Here is an 18130-nt window from a genome sequence, read left to right as displayed (position 1 = left end):
CAATCTGGCAAGTAGAAGGTTTCCAACAGCAGAGGTCTTCTGGAGATTGGGGGGATTCTTGTTCAGGTATGATTTATACTAGGGCACCTCAGAGGTAATCATAGCAAGCAGGTTTTAAGGTCAGAAAGATATGGGTTAAGGGCGTGCCTCTGACAAACTATTGTATGACCATCCACCAAATTCCCAATGTCTCAGATAATTTTCTAAGATGTAAATAAAAAGAAAGTTGTTACTATGCATCCTCAGAACTGTTTCCAGCAGAAATACCAGAAGAAATTAAAGTTTGGGACAAATAAAAGTAATTGATACTTGTAAAAATATTACATAGTATATTCATCATTTATCACTTTGAAAATCCAAGGCTTATCATAAATAATATCTTTTAAAGGAATAAGCATAGTTGATATTTTACTGTTTCCATACCACACACAATTTACCAGAACACCATATTATGAAATAGTAAGTGTGCATGTATGTATAAATGTCTCTATATTTTAATTCATTCATTCCCCCATGACTCTAAATTTTCACTTGTTTCAAGTAAATTACTCACTTTGTGAGTTACCCAAATCTCTTGTAGCTCTCTTTTGTCAATGAGACAGTTTGTGGACATAGGTGAAAAAAAATGAGTTCTGAAGAAATCTTTTCATCACATTTTGGTGAAAAAGTCAAGTGAAAGGAAATGTCAAGTTGACAAAATCCGGTACTGGCATTACCTGTAGGTTTCAGTTATCAATAATTAAAAGATTCAGTCACTTTGTGACACATGGGGGGGGGGGGAAGGGGGGAACGCCAAGAAATGTACTTCTGAGACTAAAGGATTTTAAAATGCACAAAAAAAAAATGACAAAAACAAACAAATAAACCTCGGAATAAATGAGAATAAGGTAGCCCGGCAAAGGAAGAATCTGCCTTAAAAACTAATTCGAGCATAGACCTTATTTTCAAGGATAGACTGGGCAACGACAATCCCGAATCAGACATTAATGATACAAGTACAAGCAGAGGTCGATGTGGAGGGGAGGGGGAGCTAAGTCTTGGACATGGTCATCATTCATTCAGAATCACAGAACTGATTATCACCCATCACCCTTTCAGAAGCTGCATGCCAAGGAAGGATACTGATATAAGTTGTTCCCTTGGGTAAAGTTGCTTCTCCAGTGGGGGCCCGGGGAGGCAGGCGCAGTGCCTGATCCCCGGGTTGGGCTCCTGGCTCCAGACCGGCCCGTCAGCATCTCTCAGCCCAGAGCCGCCTCGACTCTCTGCTGACCCCCAGACGCTTCCCTCATGTCAGCTGCGCGGTGCCCTCCTCCCGCGTTCCCGCCCCCCACCCTAACCCTCCCTACCCCTCCCCTCCCTTCCTCTCCCCCACTCCCTAGATCCCCGAGGCCTCGAGTTACGAGTGCTGCAGGGTGGGCCGCGCCAGCCCCTGCTCCCGCGCAGCGATTCTGCAGGTGGTGTCAGCGGCGGTGGCGATGACAGCGACTGCAGCAGCAGCGGCGGCGGCGACCCCGCCTGGCAGCGGCAGCAGCAGCAGCCCCGCCGACTCTGCCGCCGCCGCCATCTTGACAACCAACAGACGCCGCTACCCTCGCAACGGAAACTAGGGAGCAAGAGCTGGGGGAGCCCAGTTCGGGGGTGGGGGGAGGGTTGGAGGGGAGCGAGGACACCGAACACCTCGGGGGAAGGGGGCGGGTCCGCGACCGAGACAGCGGCCAATCCGAGACGCCGGTTTGGCCTCGCGGGGCTCCCGCGGGCCGCAGAGCGGGGCGTCGAGGGAATTTTGGGGTAGAACAGAGAACGTCCTAGAGAAGCGGCCTCTGTGACGGAGTTGGGCCTTCCTGCTCTTAGAGGAATACTCGGTTCTTCCTGACGAAAGATGTGGATGGGTGGTAAAGTCTTCCGATCTCCACCCCACACTCTTCACTCGGTTTCCCACTTTAGCCACTACATTTGAACTTCTTTTCTGGTACCCTGACGGGCAGAGGGGCCATGGTTTGGGTTTTCAGCCATTCAGAAATATCCCCCCTCCCTCACAGATCCTTGCTGAAGCGGACCATTCCCTTCCAGCTCTAGACCTCTGTGGTTCCTGCCTTTACCACAGTCACTAGCCAACTTCATCTAGTGTCCGCACCCTATTACCACATTTAGTGTCACAGGGTTGTGATGGTTACTGCCTTCGCCCTTTGAAACGCCGATTCTCTCAGGCCGTTGGTCTTGGCATGGAGGTGCTTTGTTTTGTTTTTAAAGATGAGACTATTATAAGGAGAAAGTCATAGAAAGAGCTAATAATATGACAAATTTAAAATGGCATTTTGAGCCATCTGCTTGATAGCTACAACAGTGAATATCCATGGGGAGGGTGGGGGTCTAAAAGCATTTGTTGGATCCATCATAATGGCATATTCAAGTTGGTTTTCAGCCAGTTTTCTTGCTAACAATTTCCAGATTAGAACCAGAATACACAGACCAAATAAAGATTATTCACCCACAAGTAAAAAGTACCTGTCAGTTCACACAGTTTGAGAGTTGAAGTAATGAATATTGTTTTCAGTTGAAATAATTTGAAATGCCTCCTCCCCCACGCCACCCCCCCCCAAAAAAAAAAAAAAAAAGGAATGCGATGACTAAGTGGAATATTCCCAAGATGCTGGCATTTTAAAAGTATCACATTTAATCTTTTATAGATTTAGATTAAAAAAAAAAAAAAACCATAGGCAGCGTGATATATAGTGCAAGGCTTCTGGAACTTTTTCCATTCGAAATCTCTTTTCCCCTGAGAAATTTTTACATGACACACAGTTAGGTGATTATGTAAAATAGGTATACAAATCAAAATTTGCAGATAATCATAATTTTGCAACCCGCATATTCAGTTATAAGGCCTCCAAAAAAGGGTCTAGGACCATTGTTTAAGAACCTGGGTACAGTGAAAGAAGGGCTAGTTTTCGAGTTGGGAAGATCTGGCTTCAAGTGCTGGCTTAGAAGATTCTAGATGTATAGCTCTGAATAGTTAGTTACACTTACCCACCCGTTGCTCCGAGGTAACTTTTTAAGATTATAAGTATCAAAGTTCTGATATACATTGGTAGAGATAATTTCTACACTGATGAAATCATTGGGCCTAAATAAACAAACACTGCCTTCCTATGTGTAGCATGTCAAGGGGATAGAAAATAGACATAATAAGTTAATTGTCTAGGGAAAAACTGAGTGTCATACCGATCTTTGTCTTTAGAACCTGAAGGGAGTTGATGGAAATCTGACTTAGAGCTTGAAAAGACCTTGTTATTTAGTAGAATTTCCTAATTTTAAAAGATAACATCCCAAAGGTGAATTGCTCAACAAAGCAAGGCTCTTCTCACTATTCTCTACTCTTACTATTGCTGTCATTTGGTCTCACATGAAATGGTTTGACAAAAAGTACAATACGAGATAATTTATTAAAAAAATGGAAAAGGATTATCATGAGGATTTGTAAGATGTTTGGCATAGAGAAGGCTCAGAAAGGACATAATATCTATTCTCAGATATCTGAAGGACTAACTTGTGGAGAAGGGGATGGATTTGTTCTTAGACCCCAGAGGCAGAACCACAAGTAGTATGTGGAAATTGTAAAGAAGCAAATTTATGCCTGAAGTCTGGGGGAGAAAAATTTTTTAAGAATTAAGGTTGTCCAAAGTTAAGAATAAGCTACCTTAAGAGCTATTAGATGGGAATCTCAGTTCTCCAGCACCTGTCAGATATGTTACAGTTGGTGATTCCTTTTGTTTGGACTGATGATCCCAAGGTCCTTTCCAATTCTCAAATTTTGACATTGTGAAAGAAAATGGAGTTGCTATGGTTTTAGAATATTTAGGCATTTATAAGAAATGATGAGCAGGGTGCACTCAGAAAAAACATGGATTTACATGAACTGATGCAAAGTGTGAAATGTATTGTCTACAAAGTAACAATATTGTAAAATTATTATCTGTGAATGACAGCTATCCCCAGCAATACAATGATCCAAGATAACTGCAGGAGTTATGATGAAGAATGCTATCCATTCCTAAAAAAAGAACTGATGGTGTCTGAATATTAATGGAAGCCTTTTTTTTTACTTAATTTTTCTTGAGATTGTTGTTTGTTTTGGTCTGTTTTCTTTGGCAACATGTGTAATATGGAAATATTTTGCATAATGACTTTTTTATTTTTTTGCCTTCTTAATGAGGGGTTGTGGGGAGTAAGGAAGGGAGAGAATCTGGAATTCAAAGTTTTTAAAAAACAATGTTAAAAATCATTTTTATATATAATAGGGAAAAATAGCCTTGGAGATGAATGCCATTGTTAATCTTATTTTACAAGAGACGAAATGAACTTTGAGATAAATTAAGCAATGTGACCATGGTAACACAGCAAGGAGATGTCCGAGGTGGGATTTGGATTCATGTTTTCCTGATTTTAAGTATCATTGTCTGTCTACAATGTCAACTCTTTAGTTAATAATAAATTTTTGTTTAGTGAGAGTTGGAAACAATGCTATTCTATCATTTTTCATGTAGCAGTATTACAGTTATAATGTGCTCACTATTTAAAAATATATTTGTTTAGAAAAATAGGTATTGCCCAGCTATCTTGAAATTCTAGGATTTGACACAGTATTTGCTTACAATTGTATTTATTTTATATATACTTATTTATGTACATGTTTTCTCCCCTGAGTTTCCTATGAGCACTGGGACAGGGACAGCACTTTTCTCCTTAAGCCAGCAACTTTTTAGTGTCTTCAAGTCCCATAGCAGAGCTGAACTTCGATCTTGGGCCACTGGTTGTCTTTTTCTGCTTTGAGTTTCTTTAAATTTGAGCATAGGTGACTAAATAGTGATTTTGAAATAGTGCAACTTTTAGGAAGCCTTGTTAAAAGGGTAGCTTCTGGGTTCTTTAGTTGAAGCTGATTGGCAGAATGAGTTTACAAATTGGAGAGGATCATCACAAACCTATCAGGCTTACCAGAAGACAAGGGCCTAGAGGGAATTATTTGGATAGAGATGAGGTGAAATGTGAAATGCTGATTTAGCATTCCCACATAATACTTTATTTTTTGATGTTTAAGTCTAAATCTCCTCAGAGAACTTAAAAGTAGTTAAAGTTATTCCTGAAGCTTCTTTTTTGTTAATATACACTTTTATGTGGGAGAAATAAATAGTTGTTTTATATCTGATTTTTATTTTGCATCAAGTATCTTCTATTTTCTCTCCCCCTCCTCTAACACACACCTTTAAGTGAATATAAGAATTAAGGAGTTTTCCCTGTGGTTCTAAGGCTGAGGCAGAAAAAGATAGAGACAATGAAACCAAAAACAAACAAAAAGACAGAAATTGCTTTTCAGAGATCAGACTCCTCCCACTGAATATCACTGAGTCTCACTGGGTACAGTAGAACAGTGAAAAGGAGAGATCTAGTGTTTCTAAGCTCCTTGTGCCAAGCAATAGTAAGTTATTGTTAAATATTATGTTCTTTTTCTTTAAAGGATAAATTCAAGAGCTGGAATTAGAACTAAAATCTCTTGATATTTAGACTGGCGATATTTTCAGAGAGAAATGTTTTCATGTGACATTTTTCTTCTAAAAATGTTTTATAGCTGTCTTTTGTCCTTGAAATCTTCTTGTGAAGCTGCCCTAGTTCAAATACAAATAAGAAAGCAGTGATATAGGAAGTAGCATGTACTTAGATAGAAAGCTGGCTTTGGATTCCAGAACACTTGGTTTCAAATTCTGCTTCTCACACACACTAGTAGTGTAACCCAGGGAAAGTTACTCTACCACTCAGTAGGCAAGTATCTAATGCTTTAAACTGATTGATCAAATCAGTCAACATTCCCTGTACCATTGAAATCATAGGTCTAATTAAAAAAATGAGTGGCCAATTATTGCATGGACAATTACTGATTATAAAATTATCAAAATATGTGATTTGATCACGTTTCAAGGTGATTGGTTTATGTCACTAAAATCAAGAGTTATTAAAAGATCATAGTTCTAGAGCTACAGGACATCTTAGGAGCTTGTAGAAATGAGCATTTTACAGATATAGAAATGAGCAAAGGAAAATTCTGTAACTTGTAGAAAAATAACAAAATTATGAATCATGCTCAGATCCTATAGACTCTACAGACAATGAATACACCTTCCATTATAACACATACATCTCTTTCTGTGATGACTTTTTTTTTTTTTTTTTGTTAGGGGGAAGTATATATCCCTGAAGGATGACATTTTATTTTGTTTTTTTTGATTTTAATAGTGTTCTTTTTCTCCAAATACATGGAAAAATTGTTTTTAACATTCATTCTTGCAAAATTTTGTATTCTAAATTTCTCTCCCTTTTCTCTCTCTCCCTTTTCTTCAGTACAGCAAATGATCTGATATAGTTTAAACAGTTGCAATTCTTCTAAGCATATTTCCATATTCCTCACACTGTGCAAGAAAAATCAAATCAAAAAGAAAAAAAAAACAAGAAAAGAAAAAAACCCAAGTCAACAACAAAAATAAAAAGATGAAAATACTGTGCTATGATCCATGTCCAGTTTCCATAGTTCTTTCTCTGGATGTGGATGATACTTTCCATCACAAGTCTATTGGAATTGCCTTGAATCTAGGTGTGACATTTAAAAAATATTGTCCTTTATTTTTATAGCACCTAAATTCACACAGCCTTCTTCCACTTATCCTGTTCCAGAAAAATACTCTTTATAACAAAATGTTTTTAAAAGTATGAAAGAAATAAAATATGAAAGAAAAAGTACCACAAATTAAATAACATTAAAAAAAATCTGACATTATATGCAATATACAAAATATACTCGTAATCATTGAACAGTTTGGCTGTATTAAATTCACCCGGATGGAATTGATTATTTTCTTTCAGGCACCATGTCAGTTATTTCAACGTGGTCTTGGCTAAATAAATAGGTAAGTTAAGCTTACTTCAGGTGTAGATAATATAAAATTGATATTCAATAGAAAATCTGATTACCTATGCTTTTTCTATTAAGGAAAAGCTCCATATTAAATAGCACAAATGGTTAACAATTATAAAATATATAAATAACTTGATCCAAGTACTAATTAAGTACTTTTCATTTTAAACTTCAGGGGCTAATAATCACTACTTAAAGACCAGTTTTCCTACTTAAAGAATAATCCCATTTTTTAGCAGAAATAAAAAGATATATCAGGGTGCCTCATAACTATATCCTTTGTCCTATTTTTCCAATAATTTTGTCAGTGTCTGGAATATGTATTCCTGTCACTGACAAAATGATTGGATATAGGGATCTCCTGGATGAAGAAACTCCTACTAGGGGAGTTTGACACCTTCTCTTCAATTTATAGCCTTAGAGAGTTGCCTAGAAAATTGATAAATTAAGTGATTTGCTCAGGGCCACAAAATTAGGATGTGTCCAAGACAGAATTTGAACTCTGGTCTCCTGGCCAGCTCTCTATCCAATTGCCTCAATGAAGGAATAGATGATTTTATTTAAGTTGTTCATGACAAAGAAACTGGGAAGAATAACTGATGTAGGATGACAGAATAAATATATTAGTCAATATTCTTTCCAATTATTTAATCCATTCTAAATCCACATAATTGAATTATCATTTAAATCTATTTTCCTATTTGTTCATAAGGATAAGATGAGAATTTTTATCAAATGCTTTGCTGCAACTGAGGTATAAATGGTATATAATTGTGGTTTGTTTAGTAGTCAAAAAATAATGAAATCAGGTGAATTTGGCTTAATGATATTCTGCTAAATCTTAGTGATCATACCTTCTCACTATAAATGACTATAAAATTTCTCTGTAATCATTTTAGAATTTTGTCAGGAATTGACATGAAAATCTATAGCTTCAAGCTTAAGAAAACTTGTCTTCTATTTATTGAAAACTGTGACAGTATTTGACCATTTCCAGCCCTTCAATATTTTTTCTGGTCTCAATTTAAAAAAAAATCATTAAGAGTGACATTTAATACTCTGGGATTTATGTTGAAGTCTGTTGACACTGAAGAGATATGTAATTCCTTTATTACCAACTTTTCACTAATCGTGGGAACAATTCTCTTAACTATTAAAAAAAAAACTAACAACAACAAAACCCCAAACAACCCAAACACCAAAAAAAATTAAAATCAACAGATTATTCTTGGCAAAGGAAAATTAAATCAACGATATGGTTCAAATAGTTCTTTCATTTTTCAAACAGAGTATTTAGCTATAGTAGACAATAATTTGTCATCATTATATTCATCCAGAACAGCTTTAATTTTTCTCTTGTCCCATTTTTATGATCTTTAATATTCATTATTTTAGCGCTTCTGATATCTTTTTCTAGGACTGTCTCACTGTACTATGTTCTTCTTCAATTATCTAGTCTTGCCTTTATCTTCAGTATATATTTTTTACAAATCAAGTTTGTAATTTCCTTATACATTATAGCAATATTATTCAAAAGCTTCCTTTCTTCCTGATCAGAATAATTCATTTTTATCTCATCAGAATTTCATTTGTGAGAGGTTTACATTCCACTTTGGCCAGCATTCCTTATGAGTCTTTAGACCAGTGGTTCTGACTTATTTTTTGAACTATTTGATTAAAAGATGCATATGAACCTTAGATACATATTAGACTTACTTTTATAAACTGTTCAGAATTGAGTCTGACACATGTGCAAATACCTGGGAAAAAAGGGTAATTCATATCAGAGTATAAGGGCAGGGCACAAACTAGATGAACCAAGTCTATACTGAAAAGCAAGGCAAGGTTGGTATTAAAATGTTTTGATATCTGTCATCTGTAAAACTAATATTCCTGAGATTTAGGTCCAATAGTTATTGTCATCTTATAAATCCATATGGTATTGGAAATTGCTATCATTATATGCTAATGAGTTGAAGATGCCCAGCATTCATTTTGCCTATTCAGGGCAACTTCTAATCTCTCAGATTGATAACCTCGGTACTTTTCTCAATTTTTCATTCTCTCTTACCCCTGTATCTAATCCATTGACATTTCTGTCTTCATAACACTCCTTGCATCTGGCCCCTTCTCTCTCCTCATAGCCACCAGTTATGTTGCTACCAGTTAATCTTAGACCCATAGCAGCTCTTCCAGGAATATGTTGGAGCCAGCTCTGGCTAGTGCTAGTGCTTAAGATCCAGTTGTTAAATTTTCAATATGAGCATTAACACCTCAGAAATCAGCAAATGTTACAAATTGGGACTTAAGAAAATGATGAAAAAAATGTTAATAATTTAATTTAATCTTAAAAGTATGCCATGCAGACTTTTTATTTTTTTGGATAGCTGATTGGTAAACAGGAGTATACCTCTGTCTCTCACCTAGATTACTTCAATGGCCTCTTAATTGTCCTTTCCATTTCAAGTGTTTTCCAACCTTAGTGAATCTTTCACATTGCTGCTCAGATGATTTTCATTCAGTTCATATTTAGCTGTATCACTCCTCTGTTTAATTTACTATAAACTCTTCTATAGACCTATACAGTCTTGCCCCAATCTATCTTTTTAGTCTCATTGTACCTTATGCTTCCCACTTTTCTCAGTGATCCAGCCATATTGGCCTTTCCTCTGTTCTTCACATTTGACATTCCATCTCCTGCCTTTGTATTTGCCACCCTCTGTGTCTGGAATGTATTTTTCATCACTTCTAGCTCATACAATCTCTCTCTTTCAAGATATAACTCAAACACTTGTACTCTGTGAAGCCTTTTCTGATGCCCTAAACGGCTAATACTCTCTTTCAAATTATCTTGTTTGCCTTCCTTATATTATTCCCTTTATGTTTATTCTTGTATATATATGTGACTGTATCTGTCTTCAGCACTTAAAACAGTACCTAGCATAGAAGAGGTGTTTAATAAACGCTGGTTAATTGATCCATCATTGATGGTTGGTAAATGCTTGGAGGGGTATAGTTATACTATAAATCATAACAAAGATTGATTAAATATGGATAAATATTCAGTGGATTTGGTAAACCTATATGGTAAGTTACCAAACAGAAGAACCTTTCCTACCTTTATTTTAATTTTTTTATTATACCTTTTTTATTGACCAAATATATGCATGGGTAATTTTTCAACATTGTCATTTGCAATCACTTCTGTTCCAACTTTTCCCTTTCTTCCCTCCACTCCCTCTCCTAGATGTCAGGTAGTTTCATACATGTTAAACATATTAAAGTATATCTTAAATAAAATATATGTGGACATGTTTATACAGTTGTCTTGTTGCATAAGAAAAACCAGATTTAGAAAAGTAAAAAGAACCTGGGAAGAAAAAGAAAAATGCAAGCAGTCCACATTCATTTTCCAGCATTCTTTCTCTGGGTTTTGTTCATCATTGATCAATTGGAATTGAATTGGATCTTCTCATTGCTGAAGATATCCACTTCCATCAGAATTGATCCTCATATAGTATTGTTGTTTAAGTGTATAATGATCTCCTGGTTCTGCTCATTTCCCTTAGCATCAGTTCATGTAAGTCTCTCTAAGCCTCTCTGTATTCATCCTGCTGGTCATTTCTTACAGAACAATAATATTCTATAACAATTTATCCAGCCATTTTCCAATTGATGAGCATCCATTCAATTTCCAGTTTCTAGCCACTACAAAAAGGGCTGCCACAAACGTTTTTGCACATGTGGGTCCCTTTCCCTTCTTTAATATCTCTTTGGGATATAAGCCCAGTAGTAAACACTGCTGGATCAAAGGGTATGCGCAGTTTGATAACTTTTTGAGCATAGTTCCAAATTGCTCTCCAGAATGGTTGGATCCATTTACAACTCCACCAGCAATGCGTCAATGCCCCAATTTTCCTGCATCCCCTTCAACATTCAGCATTACCTTTTCCTGTCATCCTAACCAATCTGACAGATGTATAATGGTTATCTCAGAGTTATCTTAATTTGCATTTCTCTGATCAATAGTAATTTGGAACATTCTTTCATATGAGTAGAAATAGTTTCAATCTCATCATCTGAAGATTATCTGTTCATATCCTTTGACCATTTATCAATTGGAGAATGGCTTGATTTCTTATAAATTAGAGTCAGTTTTCTATATATTTTTGAAATGAGGACTTTATCAGAACCCTTAACTGTAAAAATGTTTGGTAATTTATTGCTTCCCTTCTAATCTTGTCTGTATTAGTTTTGTTTGTACAAAAGCTTTTTAACTTGATATAATCAAAATTTTCTATTTTGTGATCAATAATGATCTCTAGTTCTTCTTTGGTCACAAATTCCTTCCTCCTCTACAAATGTGAGAAGTAAACTATCCTATGTTCTTCTAATTTATTTATAATCTCGTTTTTTATGCCTAAATCATGAGCCCATTTTGATCTTATCTTGGTGTACGATGTTAAGTATGGGTCCACGTCTAGTTTCTGCCATACTAATTTCCAGTTTTCCCAGCAGTTTTTGTAAAATAATGAATTCTTATCCCAAAAGTTGGGATCTTTGGGTTTGTCAAACACTATATTGCTATAGTTATTGACTATTTTGTCCTGTGAACCTAACCTATTCCATTGATCAATTAGTCTATTTCTTAGCCAATACCAAATGGTTTTGATGACTGCTAATTTATATATAGCTGTAGATATCGTACAGCTAGGCTACTTTTATTTGATTTATTTTTCATTAGTTTCCTTGAAATTCTTGACCTTTTATTCTTCCATATGAATTTTGTTGTTATTTTTTCTAGGTCATTAAAATAGTTTCTTGAGAGTCTGAATGGTATAGCACTAAATAAATAGATTAGCTTAGATAGTATTGTCATCTTTATTATATTCACTCGGCCTATCCCAGAGCACTTAATATTTTTCCAATTGTTTAGATCTGACTTTGTGTGGAAAGTGTTTTGTAGTTTTGCTCATATAGTTCCTGACTTTCCTTTGGCAGATAGATACTCAAATATTTTATACTCTCAGTGGCTATTTTAAATGGAATTTCTCTTTGTATCTCTTGCTGTTGGATTTTGTTGGTGATGTATAAAAATGCTGAGGATTTATGTGGGTTTATTTTGTATCCTGCAACTTTGCTAAAGTTGTGGATTATTTCTAATAGCTTTTTAGTAGAATCTCTGGGATTCATTAAGTATATTATCATATCCTTTGCAAAGTGATGATTTGGTTTCCTCATTACCTACTCTAATTCCTTTAATCTCTTTCTCAATTCTTATTGCCAAAGCTAGCATTTCTAATACAATATTGAATAGTGATGGCGATAATGGGCAACCTTGTTTCATCCCTGATCTTATTGAGAATACTCTCAAGTGTTTTTTTTTAAATAGGAATGGATGTTGGATTTTATCAAATGCTTTTTCTGCATCTATTGAGATGATCATATGGTTTTTGTTAATTTGGTTATTGATATAGTCAATTATGCTAATAGTTTTCCTAATATTGAATCAGCCCTGCATTCCTGGCATAAATTCTACTTGGTCATGGTGTATTATCCTGGGGATGATTTTCTGTAATCTTTTTGCTAATATTTTATTTAAGATTTTAGCATCAATATTCATTAGGGAGATTGGTCTAAAATTTTCTTTCTCTGTTTTCAACCTACCTGATTTAGGTATCAGTACCATGTCTGTGTCATAAAAGGAATTTGGTAGGACTCCTTCAATCCCTATTTTTTCATGTAGTTTATATAGCATTGGAGTTAATTGTTCTTTAAATGTTTGGTAGAATTCACATGTAAATCCATCTTGTCCTAGGGATTTTTTCTTAGGGAGTTGATTAATAGCTTGTTCTATTTGTTTTTCTAAAATGGGACTATTTAGCCAATTTACTTCTTCCTCTGTTAATCAGTGAAATGGCAGTGGGCCAACAATGGCTGCACTAGGCTCCGTGATTGCTCTGAGTTCTTGCTGAGTCACTCCAATTGTTGGGTGGGTGTGGCCAGGTCCCATTTGTGGGTTTTGATAGTCAAGTACTAATTTGGAGTCCTTTCATAAAAGAAGTAGTCTGAGGGTAAGAAAGAGTTTAGATAGACACGTATGTCTTGTCTTGGTTCCCCCTCCCCTCCCCCCCCCTCTTATTTTAATTTTTAAAAAGATTACAAGAGAACAGCTAAGCTGCTAAGCCTATTCTCCTGTAATCAAGGGTACTTTGGGAATATGATGGGTGTTACTCTCCTATTTTTAGGCTATAATTACAAGAAAAATTTTGTAGAACAGCTTATTAAAATTTAGCTTCAGTGATCCATAAGTTGTTTAGATAGCCATTGCCTGAGGGAACAGGAATGGTAAGGTGAATAAGAAAAAGTAGAAAGAATAAGCAGGAACCATGTTTTTATATAGAAAGGTTTAGCATCTTTTTCTGTGGCTACTTTCCCTAACTGGGCATTAGCATTTACAGGTTACTAAAAGGCATTTAAATATTACTCTTATGGTCCTAGGGGGCAAGTCTGAGGGATTGTGGTTTTAATATTTCTGTTCCTGAGTCTTTGCCTGAATGTTTCCTATCAATAAGCAAAAACTTTGGCTTTTAGAAAATAGATTTGCTAAGAAATACAGTATAGCAAGAAGGGTTGATACACACATATACACCTCTCAGATTGGTAAGATGACAGGAAAAGATAATGATAAATGTTGGAGGAGATGTGGGAAAACTGGGACACTAATACATTGTTGGTGGAATTGTTAACAGATCCTACCATTCTGGAGAGCAATTTGGAACTATGCCCAGAGAATTATCAAACTATGCATACCCTTTGATCCAGCAGTGTCTCTATGAGGTCTGTATCCCAAAGAGATAATAAAAAATGGAAAAGGCTCATGGTTGTAGCAGCCTTTTTTTTTGTAGTGGCAAGGAATTGGAAACTGAATAGATGCCCATCGGATGGGGAATGACTGAATAAGTTTTGATATATAAATGTAATGCCATATTCTTTATTGCATTAAGAAATAATGCAATTTAAGAAATAATCAGCAGGATGATTTTAGAAAGACCTGGAGAGAATTACATGAACTGATGCTAAATGTAGTGAGTAGAACCAAGAGAATATTGTACACAGCAATGAGATTATATGATGATCAACTCTGATGGTTGGGGCTCTTTTCAACAATGAGGTGATTCAGGCCAATTCCTGTAGACCTGTGATAGAGCCTTCTGAATCCAGAAAGAGAGCTATGGGAACTGAATGTGGATCATAACATAGTAATTTTACCTTTTTTGTTGTGTTTGATTGCTATTTTCCCTTTCCTTTTTGATAGGATTTTTCTTATGTAGCATGATAAATGTGCATAGAAGAATTGCACATGTTTAACATATATTAGATTACTTGTTGTCTAGGGGAGGGGATAGAGGGAAGGGAGGGAGAAAAAATTTGGAATACAAGGTTTTGCAAGGGTAAATGTTGAAAACTATTATTTAAAAAAAGGAAGAAAAAAGAACTGGTACAAATTTATTTATCTCCCTCAAAATGTAGGCACATTCTTCCCTTATGCACAGAAGATTTCTGGATTATAGGGAGCTCAAGCTTAAAGTATAAACCTAGTGAGACAGAAATGTGGAACATATTAAGTGGTCTTCTCTTCCTCCTCTTCCTCCTCTTCCTCCTCTTCCTCCTCTTCCTTCTTCCTTCTTCTTCTTCCTCCTCCTCCTCCTCTTCCTTCTCCTCCTCCTTCCTTCTTCCTTCTTCTTCTTCTTCTTCCTCCTCCTCCTTCTTCCTTCTTCTTCTTCCTCCTCCTCCTTCCTTCTTCCTCTTCTTCTTCCTTCTCCTCCTCCTCTTCCTTCTTCCTTCTTCTTCCTTCTTCCTCTTCTTCTTCTTCCTTCTTCCTTCTTCTTCCTCCTCCTCCTCCTTCTCCTCCTCCTTCCTTCTTCTTCTTCTTCCTTCTTCCTTCTTCCTTCTTCTTCTTCTTCTTCTTCTTCTTCTTCTTCTTCCTTCTTCTTCCTTCTTCTTTCTTCTTTCTTCTTCTTTTTTTGGCAAGGCAGTTAGGATTAAATGACTTGCCTAGGGTCACACAGCTAATAAGTGTTAAGTGTCTGAATCCATATTTGACTTAAAGGCCAATGCTCTATCCACTATGCCATATAGCTGCTTCTGTAAGCAGCACTTCTTGAGGAATATAAGAAGTTTGCTCTTAGAAGTTTGGTGATTATGTCATTGTAAATACTTCCATTGTCATTGACTATTTCTATTTTAGCGGCTACTGATATCTCCTAATAGTTTGCTCCAATAGGACTCTGGACTTCTGAAACTTCCAAGTTTGTTTGCATATTTCCATCTCAGAATACTCATTTATCTAAGATCAAAAAAGAATAAACACAAAGCAGAGGAATCAAGGTGTTTACAACTACCATGGCTAGGTGGGAGACAAGGCTGCTGGAGCTATTTCATTTGACACTGCGAATTAATTTATAAGTAGTCCTGTCTCACTTGAAGCTGAATTGCAGATGGCATTCTCCTTCTTCATGAAGTCTTCACATCCAAGTATTCTTTCCTCCTCTAATTTTCTTAGAGAGGATGTTGCCAGTTTACCAGACACAGTTTGGGTTATTATCCCTTGTCAGGTATATTATAGAGAGGATTCTTTTTTATTATTATTATTTTGATAGTATTGTATATTTCCAAATACATACAAAGATAGTTTTCAACATTCACTTTTGTAAAACCTTGCCCCAGATTTTTCTCCCTTTTTAGAAAGGATTCTTATTCAAGTATTGACTGAACTAGATAATCCCTGAGATCCCTTCTAACTCTCAAATTCTGTGATTCTTTACTCTTTCTCTTTCAAATTCTACCTGCTGCTGTGTTTCCCCCCATGTATCTGTCACCCTCTGCTACTAGATTGTAAACTGCTTGAGAGTAGAGATAAGGTATTTTTTAAAATAATTTTTTATTCTCAATATCTAGCATAGTACCTTGAATCATGGAGATATTTGATAAATATTTGTTGTATTTATTATTTTGTTCAAAGGATTGGGAAATTTCTGGCTAAATTATTGGCTCCAGATTCCAATAACTCTCTTATTGATTGCTGTATGACAGTAGATAAGGTATAATTCTAAAGTGTATGGGAGAACAAATTGAAAAGATAAATGAACATTTCTGAAAGTGGCAGTGAAATAAGACCTGGATGATTGTGTATAGTTTGCATCTTTTTCCTTTGTTTTAGATTTAAAATATCAAGGAGAAATGGTGGGGGGGTGGGGAGGGCGGGGATTAGGTGAGTAAATATGTCATGTTTATTGATCTAGGTAATTCAGATTGCATTTTTACTCTGAAAATATTTGTTTCAAAATGTCTGTACTGAGAAATAATTTTTATTGTATTCCTATAATGGAGCATTAAAAAAGGAAAGAAAGGAAGAGGTGTAGGGTGCAACCATATAAATATTTCTGTTATATCTATATGCTAACAAATTCATGTTTGCAGTGTCAAGCAGGCATTGATGATACATTTCCACAACTATGTCAGGAATAAATTTATTTCTTTAATCACTTGACACATTATTCTATTGCTTCAAGACTGATAATATTCAATAAAAATATTTCTACTAGTTTTGAATTTTTATTATGTGGAGATTCATGAGTTATCCTTAAAATATTAAAAGACTATTTGCCACCCAAGTACTCAAGCAATATTAAGAGATAATAGAGGAAGACTGTCAGAATATTCTGTCAAGATTTTCTGGGAAACAGGAATAACAATTACTTGGAAATAAGAAAGCATGAATGAACAGAAATCTGTGCCCTGTGAGGGAATCACCATATTGATTAAATCTATGAAATAATTCATGTATTAAAATCTTGAAGTATTACTAATAGAGTTGCATATATACATTCAATAAAATACCCAAGAATAAAATATTCAATATAAACTTTTCAGATATGACTTCATGAAATTTTAAAAAATCTTTTAATTATATTTTTTCACCTAAATATTTCATTTGACAATTAATTTTGTGGAATTTCTGTTTGTGCTGTTTCCCTAGGCCATCTGTTTTTGTCTATGACTAATTTTGGAATTGAAACCAGTTTGAGCTTAGCTGCCCAGTTCTCCAGATGAGTTGTTATTGTCCACGTGGACAGCTATTCTTAGAAACGTACACCTCAAGCATACTCAGATTTATGCTCAGTCAGCTATACCTAAAAGAATGATTTCTGATAGTGTACATATTAACCAAATGATTTCTAGGACTATTGCCACATTTTTACTGTTGAATAATTGTCCTGCTTTGGTGAATTTTCCTAATGATAATCTAGAAAGTGTTTATAGTTTAATATACAATAGGTACACACTGTAAAATGCTATACAAATAAGAGATGTTAGATATAGGTAGGTGGAGTTCAGAGTAATTTGATTAAAAATTTAAAAAAAGTAAAAGATACCTAGTTCTGACATGGACTTGATCTACACAGAAAATATAAAGGAATTTATATGGTTAATATTAATGTAAATGAAAAATACATTAAAAATCTAAATTATATCCTTTATGTGCTAAGGTTGATCAGATTAACTGATTATCCTTACTCTGTGTATAATGAGTGGAACTTAACTGGTTATAACAGGATCATGGAACTTAGAGATCAAAAAGACCTTAAAAGTCATCATTTTACAAATAAACTCACTACTGAATTGGAACTTTTTCCACTTACAGAAAACCATATATATTTTTTTCTGTTCGATAATGAACATATTAATTACCACAGAGGCAGCTTATCAGAGAAGCATTTTCCCCCAAATGTAAGAAAAGCATACTTACGACATATAGACATTAGAAAGAAGTTCTATACTAAATATTTTAATTTTTGAGTCATTATTAGAAAGCTCTGATTTTTAATAAAAATAGCTACCATGTATACTATAATTACATAGCATATCTAAAAATGTCTTAAAGGACAAAATTCTATATTAAAGTTCTAGGTGTTCTAAATGATCTTTTTCATAATGTCAGGTAGAATTAATGTTATTATACTCTTTTAGATTTGGATTGCAAATGCTGATGAATTCTTTTCTACTCAGTATAGTCTGTGTATTGCAATTATTTGGGGGTTAGGGATAGAATGACATATCGTGTAACATGTCTTAAACAGATCCATTAAACTCCAATATATCACC

The 18130-nt window shown here is 35.2% G+C and overlaps 2 protein-coding genes across 8 annotated transcripts in view; one reads left to right on the top strand and one right to left on the bottom strand.

Annotated features, from left to right (window-relative positions):
- Window positions 1-1322, bottom strand: part of CEP126 (centrosomal protein 126) — a 108778-nt gene extending 107456 nt beyond the window's left edge. For 4 of the 6 annotated variants that reach the window (XR_007952109.1, XR_007952108.1, XM_051986855.1 and 1 more), the window contains exon 1: window positions 1123-1321. Coding sequence is in view for 4 of the 6 variants with exons in the window: in XM_051986855.1 (XP_051842815.1) it covers window positions 1123-1235 (113 nt within the window). In the remaining 2 variants the exon portion in view is untranslated. Of the gene's footprint in view, window positions 1-1122 lie in introns of all 6 variants that reach the window. The other 2 variants (XM_051986857.1, XM_051986854.1) reach the window with 2 other exon arrangements.
- Window positions 1323-1389: 67 nt separating this feature from the next.
- The window catches only part of ANGPTL5 (angiopoietin like 5), a 107665-nt gene continuing 90924 nt past the window's right edge, over window positions 1390-18130 (top strand). For both annotated transcript variants that reach the window (XR_007952110.1, XM_051986859.1), the window contains exon 1: window positions 1390-1892. The gene's annotated coding sequence lies outside the window, so the exon portion shown is untranslated. The remainder of the gene's footprint in view (window positions 1893-18130) is intronic.

This window comes from Antechinus flavipes, chromosome 3 (assembly GCF_016432865.1).
Source record: "Antechinus flavipes isolate AdamAnt ecotype Samford, QLD, Australia chromosome 3, AdamAnt_v2, whole genome shotgun sequence".
Classification (NCBI taxonomy): domain Eukaryota; kingdom Metazoa; phylum Chordata; class Mammalia; order Dasyuromorphia; family Dasyuridae; genus Antechinus; species Antechinus flavipes.
Note: the sequence above shows the minus strand (reverse complement) of the source record. Positions and strands in the feature narration are given on the sequence as shown.